This window comes from Lotus japonicus, chromosome 4, assembly GCF_012489685.1.
Source record: "Lotus japonicus ecotype B-129 chromosome 4, LjGifu_v1.2".
Classification (NCBI taxonomy): Eukaryota; Viridiplantae; Streptophyta; class Magnoliopsida; order Fabales; family Fabaceae; genus Lotus; species Lotus japonicus.
The window spans coordinates 65,632,676-65,646,641 of NC_080044.1; the positions used below are offsets into that span (position 1 = coordinate 65,632,676).

Here is a 13,966-nt window from a genome sequence, read left to right on the forward strand (position 1 = left end):
CCGACTCGTACGAAGGTCAAGCTCCGTCGAAGATTCTCCATCGCCTAATAGCGTTAAGCGCCCAAACAACAAGTAGCAAATAGAAAGGGTTAACTCCATGTCATTACCACGTATGAAAGAGAAAAACATGCTATTCAGATATAATTGCATAACATAGCACATACGCTATACATAGCACATACGCTAGCAACCTGATTCAAGATAGATGACGACATATATTCAACAATATAGATTTAAATCAACTATCAACAACCTCAACAATATTTCTACTCAGATATCAGCAACTTAACAACATGTAACATTTATTCAGACATCAACTTAACAACATATAACATTTATTCAGACATCAACTTAACAACATATAACAACTCAGATATCCACAACCTCCACAGTATAGAATCAAATGATATGACAATAATCTCAACAATATAACATCAAATCAAATAACAACAACCTCAATCTATAACATCTAATCAGATGTCAACAACCTTGACAATATAACAACAAATCAGATATCAATAATCCTCAAAAATATAACAACAAATCAGATATCAATAATCCTCAACAATATAACAACAAATCAGATATCAATAATCCTCAACAATATAACATCAAATCAGATATCAATAATCCTCAACAATATCAATCAATCAATAACGTCTCGCAAGACGGGACAGTCCTGTGAAAATATCCACTCCACTGTCACTAAGTAACGCCTCGAAGGACGTGATAGTCATGTGAAAATATCCACTCCACTACCACTTGATAACGTCTCGCAAGACGGGACGATCACGTGGGACAATCACCACCACACCGCCACTTAACGCCACAATGGACGGGATAGTCATGTGAAAATATCCACTCCACTACCACTTGATAACGTCTCGCAAGACGGGACGATCACGTGGGACAATCACCACCACACCGCCACTTAACGCCACAATGGACGGGATAGTCATGTGATAATATCCACTCCACTACCACTTGATAACGTCTCGCAAGACGGGACGATCACGTGGGACAATCACCACCACACCGCCACTTAACGCCACAATGGACGGGATAGTCATGTGAAAATATCCACTCCACTACCACTTTATAACGTCTCGCAAGACGGGACGATCATGTGGGACAATCACCACCACACCGCCACTTAACGCCACAATGGACGGGATAGTCATGTGAAAATATCCACTCCACTACCACTTGATAACGTCTCGCAAGACGGGACGATCACGTGGGACAATCACCACCACACCGCCACTTAACGCCACAATGGACGGGATAGTCATGTGAAAATATCCACTCCACTACCACTTGATAACGTCTCGCAAGACGGGACGATCACGTGGGACAATCACCACCACACCGCCACTTAACGCCACAATGGACGGGACAATCACGTGGGACAATCACCACCACATTGCCACTTTAGGACATCTCGAAAGATGGGACGATCACGTGGGACAATATCCACCACATCGCCACTTTATAACGCCTTGGTAGACGGGACAATCCCGTGGGACAAACCCACCTCATCGCCACTTCAAGCAAACCAAAACATCTCATCCAACTCAGTAGTCCCTCAAACAACAATCTCAAATTCAATAATCAAATCAGGGTAACCTCATGTTATTCACGATCTCAACGAACATAAATCAATTAAATGCATACCAACTCAGTTCAATGACAGAAACCAGTAAACGGTCGAAGCCTCTCAGAAAACGGAGACACACGTCTCAATAAGTTCACTTGGCCGAATCCTCCAGAAAACATTTGGCACAAGCCTCAGAAAACATTCAAAATAAGCAAGCATACAACATTTCAAAACATGCCAATATTTCAATCAATTGCCAATCAAATTAAACACCTTCATCTCAAACGCACGCAGTGCGATAAAAGCATGCAAGACTCAAAGACGCGCTAAAACTGAGTTACCCTTACATTAGTCAATTTCTCCATCCAAGCTCAACATCCCAGTCCAATCCAAAATAAAGCTCCCGAACCCAGCAAGTTCCTCGGGCGTCCTCCTCAGTTGTGAAACCTCACCAATTGCTCTAAAGTCTCTTTCCTCAGCTCAACTCGTTCCAAACCTTTAAGCAAAGTATCATTGCTTAGTCGCTAAGAAACAAAACAACTAATAACACTATCAAAACCCGAAAAGAAGCTTTCGAAGCTCTAGAGTTCGACATTTAGGCACGAATGGGCAGTAAGACATGTCTTCGCTAAAATGCGCATAACTCGAGCTACAGAACTCGGAATGACACGAAACCGGAGCCAAAATTTCGACAATTGAAAGAGCTACGCCATGGCTCAGGTCATAGAGACCCAAAAATTATTTTTGGACACGGTACCCTAACAAATAGGTTTCGGCCACTCTCAAAAATAGGGTTTCCGAACTTTTTCTTCGATCTAATTTAATTCCTAGGCATTCTTAGGCGATATCTAGGCCAGGGAAACTCTCAGAAAAATTATCTGGTCGAAAACTGTGGCAGGGGTATTTTGGTCAATATTTTTAGCTCGGAAACTCAAAATCAGAATTTCGAAAAACAAATTAGATGGGGTCGACACCAACGACGATTATGACGACTAATCCTACTAACGCTAAGCTCAGTCGAGAGTTTTAAGCCTAAAGGATGAAACTTTGGCTAAAAATGGGGTTTTCAAGCAGAATTGAAACTCGGCGGCCTTTCGGCGACATTCGGCAAAATGTAATCCGCTAAACATGTTCATGGGCACGCAGGGAAGAAGTTTAGATAGAAAGATGAAGTTATTTGGACAGTTTTACAAAAAGCTCAAAACTTTGAGCATAGAAAAACATAGAGAAAAGCGACAGAATTTACGATCAGAGGTAAGGAAAAGCATCAGTACCTCGAGGCCTACGCGTAGCAACGAACTGTGCGACGATCAGACAAGAATCGGCGAAAAGCTCTCCTCCTCCTTCTCCTCTCCAAGCCGCGGGTTGTGTGTGTGTGTGTTTGTGAGGTTTTTGTTTTTTTTTTCATTTTTCAAGCTATTTATAGAAAATGGAAAACGCGGGAAAATGAATATTTCGCGATTCCGATTTTTCCTGCACATTCCTCTGTGAATTCTAAGATAGGTTCTGGCGACAGAATTCCAGAACTCAAAGTAGGTTTCTTGGAATTAAGACAAACGATCCAAAGTCGGTGTAAATCGATTTTACCCGAAAAGTTACTTTTTGCAGTTGATGTCGGATGAGAAAACTTCGTTCTGAAGAAAGATTAGAAACATCGAGAGAAATAGGTGAACGCGTGTGGAATCTTCGTTTGAAGCTCCGAATAGAAAAAGTCTTCATCGTCGGTTGATTTTAGGTTTCTTGAACTATCAGTGATTCAGTTTCGGCAAACTTCCGATTATTGGAATTTGACCTTCGTACATTCCAGGGTTTCGTATCGAAACGCTTGCTATGGAAAGGAATAAGAGAAATTCTTATATTCCTCTTGAAGATTTTTGGAATTTATTCCTATAGTGTTCCAAGGGTTAAAATAATCTTTTCCTAAGGTTCTTGTCCTATGCGTAAACGAATAATACTTGCGTCATAAGTTTCGTCGATTCGAATCTTGTCCTTAACCTTCTCGTGAAATATCTTCTCCAAACATTTATTCCATTTAATAAACGTTTATCCAGTTTTCTTACTTCACGTTACATCGAACATATTCGTGAATAAGAAATTTCACTAATTTATTATAAGCTTAAAAACTTGGGTCTCACACCCACTGCATCAAGGGCCCTAGGGAACATAGGTTCTATAATAAGCATGTGGATGTTGAGAGTGGAACGCACCAAGAGAAGTTCTTAGCAAGCTCTTCAAGCAGTTTCTCGGCATTGTCGCAGTGTGTTCGCCTTCCACAATTTCCTCTAACCTAACCTTGGCAAGGACAAAACAAGAGAATGAGATACCACACCATTAGAGGATTGCTGACGAATAAAGTGATAGTATGGTCTGGAGCTCTGGAAGTGTAACACCCATCCGTTGTGCGAGGCCAGAAGAAAGCAACCTCATGAGGTGCAAAGATAAGTGAATAGCCAGAATTGAGTGCAGTAGGTGGCCATAAAAAATACTCAATAAGAGACCAGTTCCACATCAAAGCATTAGGCAACAAAAGATCAAAAACACAATTGATGCCCAAATCGTCGACCACGTCCTCACCATGAAACAAAGGTCCAACATTAGGAACTCGCTAATCAACTCACACCTTCACACTCCTTCCAACATTGGCATCTACACCTCCTATTTTTTTTGGTGCATTGGAAAAATAAATTGCATCTTTCAATGATTGATCCATGGACTTCCCCCACCTCAACCTTTATGTCTCCAGCTCTTACCACTTTAACTATCATTTAATGAATGATATCAATCTAAAAAATTAAATAAATAAAGTAGCAGATAAAGTAGTGAAACATAGTTAGATTTTTTTTATTAATATTTTCTTACACAATTCCAACTTAGATTTTATTTTTGGCAATTTCTTGCAATATCTTTGTCCAAAAAGCAAAATTGAGATAGGAAAAAAAAACGAAACCGCACTTTTCCCAAAGCAATAAAACCCCAGTTAAACCTTCGAGTCTGTGAAACGATGCTTCTTCGTTTCCATCATTCTCAGTGAATAGGGTTTCTTCTTCTTCTTCCAATTCAGAGCCTTTCAATTCGATTCACTCTCTCACCAATTCACCATTGTTTCTTCTGCCAAGATGCCTCCTCGCACCAAAAGAAAAGCGCCCCCACCAAACACTTCCTCCGATTCTTCTCATCGTGCTGGTACTTCTTCCACATTTCTCGTTTCATACCCTTCTGATTGGTTCCCGCGAATTTGAATCGGAATGTTCTCACTGAAACTATAATAATCAGTAACCTTGTAATTGAATTGAATTGATTAGTTTTTTTTTTTTGAATTGCGGGTTGATGAGTTTTCAATTGAATTACAAGAAGTGTTCGAAGTTGGCGAATTTCGATCTCGCTTGATCCATGTTTGGATCGATGTTGAATCTTTTCAATTGGGTTGTGTTCTCTTTGGCTAGTTTGTGAAATTCAAATCTTAGATAGCATGTCAATGTGTATATTGTCCTGAACCATGTCTTGATTATGTATGCATAACTGTCTTTTTCTTCTTGTATTGCCAACTTCGTTTTGCTGAGTTATTGGTAGTAATTTTTGTTCTCATGTTTTTGTTCAGAACCGAAGAAATCGACTTCAAAGCAATTTGATCGGATAGATCACCTATTTGAATCATATGCAAATAAGTCATTGGGCTTGATTGAGTAAGTATTTACATGTTGAAATTTTCCAACCTCTTCACCCTGTTTCAGTCTATTATTACATGTTTTAGTTGTATTATTATCTGGTTTAGAATTGAGAATTTATTATGGTTGGGCTATATTCAACTGTTTACCTTGAACTTTTATTATGTTTAAGTTGGAAAATCCTATATATTACGACTACAAAAGGAAAGAATGTACGTGGCATCATGTTATTATTTTGAGTTCTGAACCTCTTACAAACAATTCACCGTTTATTTTTAGTCAAACCCCCATTTTAATTGGCTGAAACCTTCTGTCGTGCAAATTGTGCAAACCATATTGAGGCGAAATAGCAGAGCCCGTTTAAGTAGCATGCTTAATTTGTCCCTTCTCTTGTGTTTATTTGCAGCCTTCTCTTGTGTTTATTTGCAGATGGATTAAGAGAATATCTATACTTTTTATATGGAATTACAAACTGTCCTGATTTAATAAAAAAAATTCCGAGTCAAGTTTACAAACTTAGACACATCATCTACATTAGTATAAAAGATCTTAAAAAAGTTGCTTGGGCATGCATGTTGATATCCAAAAGTTGTTTTATCTTTATATTTGGAGTTTGTTTTATGCACCCATCAGGGTTTGAGTTTATGTGTCTCTTACTACAATTCTTTATACTTTTTGTTTGGTTGGTCAGCCCAGACGGTATTGAAGCACTTTGTAAAGATGTGAAAGTGGACCATACAGATGTTAGAATGCTAATACTTGCGTGGTACGAAACCAACTGATCTTTTTTTTAATTTACCTCTATCTAGTTGGTCTTGTACCCTTAATAACTTTTCATTTTTTTCTTATCAGGAAAATGAAAGCTGAAAAGCAAGGTTATTTTTCCAAGGTTGGTAGAGAGAAGTATTGCTCCACATTATTTCTTTAGTAATACTGTAATACACTGCTGCAAATATTGAGATAACAATCATGCATTATTGATTCCCTAGTCTCTATTATATGGAACACACTCACAGACATGATCATGGTTTTGTGCTTGTCATGGATAGGTTTGCATGGTACTTATGTATCAATATGTTTTGTAAAATATATTCACATTTATTCATTCCCTCAGTGTATGACGTGTCAGTATTTTTTCACATTTGTAAGATATCTTTTCTCTCAGTTTTATAAAATGTATTCATATTTATTCACTCCTTTATTGGATCTGCTGTGAGGGTAATTCTGAAAATAGTTAAATGCATTTTCATTATTTTAACTCTAGAAAATCATTTCGTATTTGGTTGTCAAAGTTTCTGTTTCTTATGTGGAAGTAGTAGACTGCTTGATGCCGTGACAAAGTCAAATCACAGTCCACTTATATTGTCGAATTGTCGATGCACGACTTGTGTCATCATCATTTGAGACAGCTTGACTATTTATTTCATAATATTATCTAGCTTTTGAATATGACATAATTTACAGTTTTTTCCTTTCTACTTATAGGATGAGTGGCGAAGAGGGCTCAAATCTTTAGGAGCTGACACACTCGCAAAATTCAAGAAAGCAATAAATGGACTGAAGAAAGAGGTTTATTTTCATAAACTACTTAGTGAATTTCTATTGCATTCTTATTAATATAAACTATTAACTATTCCTTAAAGAAGTTTGTTTTGGTGTTACTTATTTCATTTCTGTGTTTTGGACAGCTGATGGTACTGGAGTCCTTTGAGGATTTCTATTCCTATGCTTTTCAGTACTGCCTAACTGGTATACTTAGTATTGCTGGGCTTATACTTGAACTATAATTTAGATTTGTTGCACTGCATTTTTTGCTTCCTGCTCTTGTTTATTACTCTGAGAAACTGATTCAGCATTGAATAATATTTTCAGAAGATAAGCAAAGGAGCATAGATATTGAGACCATCTGTGAGCTTTTGAATGTTGTTCTGAGACCTGAATTCCCTAATCAAGTCGATTTATTAATTGAATATCTAAAGGTGTGTTAGCATTTATATGATGTTTTTTTTAATCCTTAGTTGTATCTACTTATTTTTTATTTTGGAGCGTGTCTAAATCGAAATCAGTCAAAGATTTTTAATTGATTTCCCCTTGTGTCATGAACTTGTTTAGTTGGAATATGCTGATCAAAAGACTTTTAATATCTATGTATTTGCATTATTTTCTGATGATTGATTTGCCCCTGGCAGAACCAGAATGACTACAGGGCTCTAAGCATGGACCACTGGCGAAATTTTTATCGTTTCTTTAAGGAGGTAATGCTGTTTCTTTTTTTGGGGGGGGGGGGGGGCGAGTCGTACATTACCTTGCCAATTCTATATTTTGTCTCACTTCTGGTTGAGTTTAGAATTTGATTCTGAGGTTCATTGGAATCTCAGCAAATTATACTTTCTTGGCAGATTATGAGGGCCCTTAGTAAATTGTAAAAATGGGACTTTAATTCTCCAGAGGACAATCCTTTCTAGGATTTACTTCTATGTTGACAGGGATTTTATGTCAGTAAATGTAATGTAGATTATAAGAAACTCATCATGCAAAAGACATAAGCCTGTTGGCTAACCTTTACATCAACAGTCTTGTGATTTATTTTAGTTTAGTACTTTTTCCTCCAATTCTGCAATAAGAACAAAAACTTCATCTTTTTTTTTTTATATGTTTGTCGCGGTGAGTCCGAGTCAAGCGAAGTATTTGATTCTTAAGCTTTGGCATGTAGTCCGAAACTGAACTCGTTTATTTAAACAAGTCCAATTTGAAGCCTGGGGCTGACTTATTTAAAAATATGAAGATCGAGTTTGACCTGTTTAATTTGTAAATCTTTGATTGTTTTGCTTCTGTTCATCAAATCTCTGCTTGAAATATTATTTTGTTTATGATTTTATTATATAATAATAGAACCAATGCAGAAGACTCTTTGATCATAGAAGTTAGATAACTATAATTATTTGGTAGAATTACAATTTTCTTAGTAATAGAATATATAAATTACAGAAATTAATCCGTGTGTACATCAATGTAAACAGTTTTACACAGGATCTAATCACATATCTCTATAATGCCCTTTTGTTTTTTATTTTTTTATTTTAATTTAGGTGTGATGTTACAAGATGGAGAAAACTAGTTGGATGTCTATGTAAAACTTATTCACAGTAGCAGTGTATAGTTATTAAACTCTTAAATTATTATTATGTACATTTTGTTATCGAAAACATTTGTTGTTATTTTATTGATATACTGATACACTCACACAGCAGCTGTTCATGAGCTTTTAATGTCAAGCTTATAAAGCTTGATCTTAGCTCATTTGTATAACATTGTAACCCAAGGTTGAGCTTGAATTTTTAAACATGCCTAAACAGATAGGACTTATGAGTAAAAGTGAGTTGAATTATTAAACATATTGAGCTCAAATAATTGAAGAATAATTCAACACATTTGTACTCCTATCTACATATGTGGTCTCTATAGTGAATCATGTATAATTGTCTACGATGCGTATTATGTTGTTTGTAATTTGTATAGATTGTTGCATTTGATTTATTAAAGTTAGTGTGCTTCATTTCTTGAAGTCTGACCTTTTGTTGCTTCTGCCAGGTAAGCTTCAGAGATCTTCAAAGTTATGATTCCAGTCAAGCTTGGCCAGTGATCCTTGACAATTTTGTTGATTGGTTGAAAGAAAGAGAACAGAAAATTTAGATCTCACCTCCTTGAAGTTTGAGTTCAGCTTTAATCTGACAACTGGAAACCAGAATACAGTCTGAAGCGGATTAACAATTGTATATGACTGTTCTGAGTAATCCATTTGCGATTTTGCTGCAAACATTGTTATGTTTCTCTATGTAACAACAGCATTCATATAGTCTCAACTGTCATAGCTTTTCTGTTTTTTCTGGACCAGGAGATATTTTTTGAAAAGCAATTTTGATTCTTTGTGCTCATTTTTTAACATCTATGTCCTCCAAACCATTTCAGCACCAAACTTCTTTCTTGCTGCATTTTTTGGTCTGTTTGACGGTAGCCTAAAGTAGAACCAGAGTTCGAATCTGGATGCAATTTTTTTTTTCTGAAAACTTACTTAGATGCTGTCAATAGAAAAAATGTAATGTAAAAAGTAATCCCCGTGGTAAAAGGCCTTACCTTTGTTTAGCATACATGAATTGTTACTTTAGAGTTTAGAGCTACACACTCAGTACGGTGGTCAACTACTTTAAGTGAGTTTCACTTAGAGCACCTCTAATGCAAGGTTCTTAGTTCTTATTTTTGAGTTAATAACTAATAACTGAGTTTCAACCATTGGAGGGGATGACGTGGAGTTCTTAGTTCTTAAAAATAAGAACTAGGTTCTTATATAAGAAGTTTTACTTTTTGAGTTCTTAGCATAAAAAATTAATTTTTTTCTCTCATTTATTTAATTTAAGTATTGAATTGACATTTAAATTTAAATCAAAATTATATGGAAATAAAAAATATTAATATAATGGTATTGTGGAGTCGGATGGATATTGTTAAGAACTAAGAACTCACGGTTGGAGTAAAATCTGCAAAGAGTTGCTTAAGCACATGTGACAGTACGGGCCCACATGAATAATGCTAAGGATTAAGAACTAAGAAGTAAGAACTATCATTGGAGATACTCTTAGCAATGGTTTCAATAGGTTTTGTATAGGCACCTGCTTGGTTGACAACATGTGGGCTTATGCTTTTTGTTTTCATCTTGTGGTTAGCCCTGTGGGGATATTGTAGTTGGGCCTGGTCCACTTGATTTGTTTGAGGGTGACCTAATGATCATATGATCATATTTTCAACAAAAAAGAAGAAGCTTACATGAAGTGTGTTAGCACAGTTACCACCATGTCTGTCAAGGCAAATAAAGTGATGAAAATGCAATAACCAAGCTGAAGATTTTGGATCATCATGATCTTGCATTTGTAATTTGAATTTCTAGTGTTTTGGTGAATGATTTTTCTCTTGATTTTGTTCTTTTTAGGTTTACATTGTTTTATGTGGTTTAGAGGAACTGAGCTTGTCATGTAATGTTTATTTCTGGTACTCTGTAATTGATCTCGTTCGAGTTTGTTTGCCCTTAATTTGTAAGTGTAGTTTGACTAAGTTAATCCCTTGATCTTATGAACCTTTGACAAAAAATGAAAAGCTTTAACATCTTGTCATCCAGATAGGGATAAACGAAACAGATTGTTAGGACCTCATGTATTGAAAAACTAGGAGATTATTTCTTAGGGGATGAATGTTCAAAGTTGTCCATAAAAGTAAGAGTGTCAAATAAGTTAGTGCATAGATGAAGGAGATACCCTTCACGGTTTTTAATTGTGAAAAAAGTTGATCATGTTCGTCCCTCCCTACACAAATGTTAACGCCGAAGGTGATAGGGAGTTAAGTACCACTTTAGCTTGCCACATAGGAGTTTGCTTGGCAAATTAACATTCCTCAATTTTTTGACCACCTATTTGGTCACTGAGTACATTTTTCATGGAATGGCCCACTTCTCCATCTCCCCACACCAATCCACCTCCCATCTCTCTCTCATCGGAGAAGAAAATGAAAAAATTAGACTGAGAATACTTGTTTTTGTAAATTTCATGTTGTGGCATGAAAAATTAATTAATTAAAAAGTTTAATAATTTAATGATTATAAGTTGTTGTTCTATATGCTGAAGAGGCAGGATAGGGCGCAGAGATACAAATCCCAAAAGAGTAACGTAGAAGTATAGAACTCAACAAAGAATCACAAACTATAATTATTCATAACTTACAATTGACTAAAATAACTTCGTTTTTTCCATGAAAAAAGAGAAACAAATATCCTCGTTCATGCTTTTTTCAACAAGGGATTTAGGTAATAAAAGAAAACCAAGTGTGCGTGTTATCATCTATGTTATTGGCTTCTTGCCCAATATGAAGTCCGAACTTTTCCTACACGATGAAAAGAATGATGACAGAAGCATGCAAGTTAGCTTTCAATACATTCCTCCAGTCTCAATCATGCAAGTCTCCATGCCTTCGAAGCTGCATTTTGTCAACCAAAAAGAATTTGTTAACACTCATTCCAATAGGAAGATAATAATAAAAGAGAAATCAAACTACAATACATTTGCCATTGAGATTCAACCAACACATACTTTAGCAACGGTTATTAACCGTCGCAAATGTTTGGCGGTTGAACCAACACTATAGTATGTGTTGATTGAATGTCCGCAAGAAAGTGTGTAAATCTATTACCATGTGTGGAGATTTTCCAATCGGTAGTGTCTAACCCAGCAGCCCAAAAGAAATACCCACGAAGCGAAAGCGCCTGAGCAAACCCAACCTTTGCCGCCACCGTTTGTAGGTCATCGTAACCGACCCAATTACTCCCACTATGTGAATAAACCGAAACCGTACCCACATCATAAACCACCTTAGCACCCGTTTCCTCAATAAAATCCAACACCTGAAAATATGCCATCGCGCCATCTAACCCGGGTCCCACCCCGACCGCCTCCGCACCGATTCCGTGTAGGTTTGGATCCCGGAGCTGCCATGTCCTCCCATAAAGCGGCAAACCCATCACCAGCTTTGCCGGAATGGCCCCGCTCCGGATCCACGACACCAACCCCTTAGCCACGCTGAGGTTGCTATCCGGGTCAAACAAACCCGCCGGAGCTCCGGTTTCGTTGCTCCAGGCCCCGTGAAGGTCGTAGGTCATGACGTTGACAAAGTCCAAGTTCTGGTTAAACGAAGCCACCGGGTAAGTCCGCGCCACGCCGTCGACGGTGACATCGGCGGCGAAGTACACGGCGGCGGTGAGAAGCAACGGCGGTAGGCCGGTGGCGGAGGACTCTGCATTGACGGCGAGGCGCCAATCTTTTAAGAGGCTTCCGAGGTCGTTCATTTCGGTGGCGTTTCGAGGGTACTCCCAGTCGAAGTCCAGCCCGTCGAACCCGAACGTTCGAGCGGCGTTGATGGTGGACGTGATGAAGGCGGCGCGCGCAGCGGGGTTGGAGGCGATGAAGGCGAAGAGGGCGTTGTAGCTGACTGCTCCCCCGATGGAAATGAGTGTGCTCGCCGGAGAAGTTTTGGCTTGCATTGTGGCGGTGAATGCGGTGAGTTTTGCGGCGGTTGAAGTTGGAATATCTAGTTTGTAAGTAACATTGTTGGGTTGGAGGAAAGCGTAGAAAACATGGGTGAAGAGTGAAGTGTTAATGGATGAAGAAGGGAAAAGGGGTTGTTCTAGCCAGTATATGCCTTTGACTGATGAAGTGGTGGTGCATGTGGAAATTTTGGTGGTTAAAGCAAAGAGAATTGCCACAAAGAAGAACTGCATATGGTTGAGGATTGCCATTTTTGGTTATGAGCTTTGGTTTTTGCTCCCACTCTTTGCTTTGAGAGGAGACTTAGCTAGATGGAACGTGTATAAATATAATACACTTGATCGATCAGCCAAAAATGCAGACAGAAGGTTTGTCTGTTCTGCATATTAAAGAGAATAGACCAACATGTCTGCAGTCTTATAATGTTAAAATAAAATGGTTGAAATATATATCATGAAATATACATACACATGAAGACAGGTTGGAAGAGACGTACTTCTACATAAGTGGTTGAGAATCTTCTATTTTATGCAGGAGTTCTTTTTTTGGCGCCCACTAGGGTGCTCCTTTTAAAAACTGGTCCACCAGTGCACCAATGCTTAAAAGCCATTAGATTCAAGATTCTTAGAATATTCTACACATGGATGGTTAGGATTAAATTGATGAATAAAGGGTATAAACGTAAAACCTTCCAACCCTAAAATCAGCCAACTGCTCTCTCTTCCTCTTTCTCCCTCAGCCGCATCTTATCTATCAGTTCCCCTCTCTCAAATCAGTTCTCTCATCCACGATCAAAGCTTCAACACTTCTCAAACGTGATCCTCTTCCCCTGCTTTACTCGATCCACATCTTTCTCTTCCTCGCTCGATCCCCTTCTTCTTCCGTTTCGCTCTGATCTCATGTCGTCGGCCATCTTTCTCGCTCCCTTTTCTTCTTCCTTCGGTTTTTCACTCACAAAACCTTCAGATCAGAGCGAATCGGTGTGTTTCGTGTCGCCAACCATCAAATCAGAGCGGATCTGCCGCCGGAACAACCAGATCGAAGAGGTGTTGCCGTCCGAACGGAACTGTAAGGCACATGCAAGAAGCCAAACGGATCGGAGGTACCACCACATCTCTTGTAAGAAGTAGATTAGAGCGAATCCAACCCCCTCATCTTCTATTGTAAATTTTATGATTTCAGTTGTAAATGTTGTGAATAGAGTTGTAAATTTTTTTATTTGAGTTGTAAGTTTTTTTTTTTTTTTTCTCTTCAACGCCCTGGATCTGTAAATGGGATAGTGAGATGAGATCATTTTTATTTAAATGTGTACAACAAGATAAATCTTGGAGGCCTCTTTTGTAGTTTGCAATGGTTCTGACGACCACCTAGAAGAGAAAAAACTCCTATCAGATTTTGTTATGTTTTTGTCTTTAATTTTGAATGTCATGGACTCATGTGTTATCGTTAATTAGTACATAAAGATAAATCCGGAGTTGAGCAAACTGGGTAATCTGGGTTCAATGGAGGTTGTTCAATGAATCTGGACTCATGGTGGAACCTCAACATCTCTATTTTTATATATTTTTAGTTTTTAATATTTGTAGATTACTAAAATAACCTTGGTGCATCGGTGGACC

At 37.9% G+C, this 13,966-nt stretch overlaps 2 protein-coding genes across 3 annotated transcripts; one reads left to right on the forward strand and one right to left on the reverse strand.

Moving 5' to 3' along the window:
* Positions 1-4,555: 4,555 nt before the first annotated feature.
* Positions 4,556-9,207, forward strand: LOC130715397 (uncharacterized). 2 transcript variants are annotated; one of them, XM_057565496.1, is made up of 9 exons: positions 4,556-4,780; positions 5,196-5,280; positions 5,954-6,028; positions 6,115-6,151; positions 6,748-6,831; positions 6,951-7,011; positions 7,138-7,241; positions 7,452-7,517; positions 8,854-9,207. In XM_057565496.1, the coding sequence occupies exons 1-9, from the start codon at positions 4,714-4,716 to the stop codon at positions 8,953-8,955; spliced, it is 681 nt and encodes a 226-aa protein (XP_057421479.1). In that variant the 5' UTR covers positions 4,556-4,713; the 3' UTR covers positions 8,956-9,207. The 2 variants fall into 2 exon arrangements, with proteins under 2 accessions (XP_057421479.1, XP_057421478.1); XM_057565495.1 differs by having other exon boundaries at positions 4,560-4,780; positions 7,135-7,241.
* A 1,780-nt stretch (positions 9,208-10,987) lies between these two features.
* LOC130715810 (class V chitinase CHIT5b-like) lies at positions 10,988-12,743 on the reverse strand. Its single transcript, XM_057565930.1, has 2 exons — positions 11,497-12,743; positions 10,988-11,283 (listed from the first exon to the last, which is right to left on the reverse strand). The coding sequence occupies exons 1-2, from the start codon at positions 12,596-12,598 to the stop codon at positions 11,258-11,260; spliced, it is 1,128 nt and encodes a 375-aa protein (XP_057421913.1). The 5' UTR covers positions 12,599-12,743; the 3' UTR covers positions 10,988-11,257.
* Between the last annotated feature and the right edge of the window lie 1,223 nt (positions 12,744-13,966).

Excerpts from the sequence above, each read along its gene's own strand:
- LOC130715397 (XM_057565495.1), top strand. The coding sequence starts at position 4,714 with ATGCCTCCTCGCACCAAAAGAAAAGCGCCCCCACCAAACACTTCCTCC. Across the intron at positions 6,152-6,747 it reads AGCAAGGTTATTTTTCCAAG|GATGAGTGGCGAAGAGGGCT; the intron begins GTTGGTAGAGAG and ends TTCTACTTATAG. Across the intron at positions 7,012-7,134 it reads TTTTCAGTACTGCCTAACTG|AAGATAAGCAAAGGAGCATA; the intron begins GTATACTTAGTA and ends TAATATTTTCAG.
- LOC130715810 (XM_057565930.1), bottom strand. The coding sequence starts at position 12,598 with ATGGCAATCCTCAACCATATGCAGTTCTTCTTTGTGGCAATTCTCTTT. Across the intron at positions 11,284-11,496 it reads TTGGAAAATCTCCACACATG|CTTCGAAGGCATGGAGACTT; the intron begins GTAATAGATTTA and ends GACAAAATGCAG.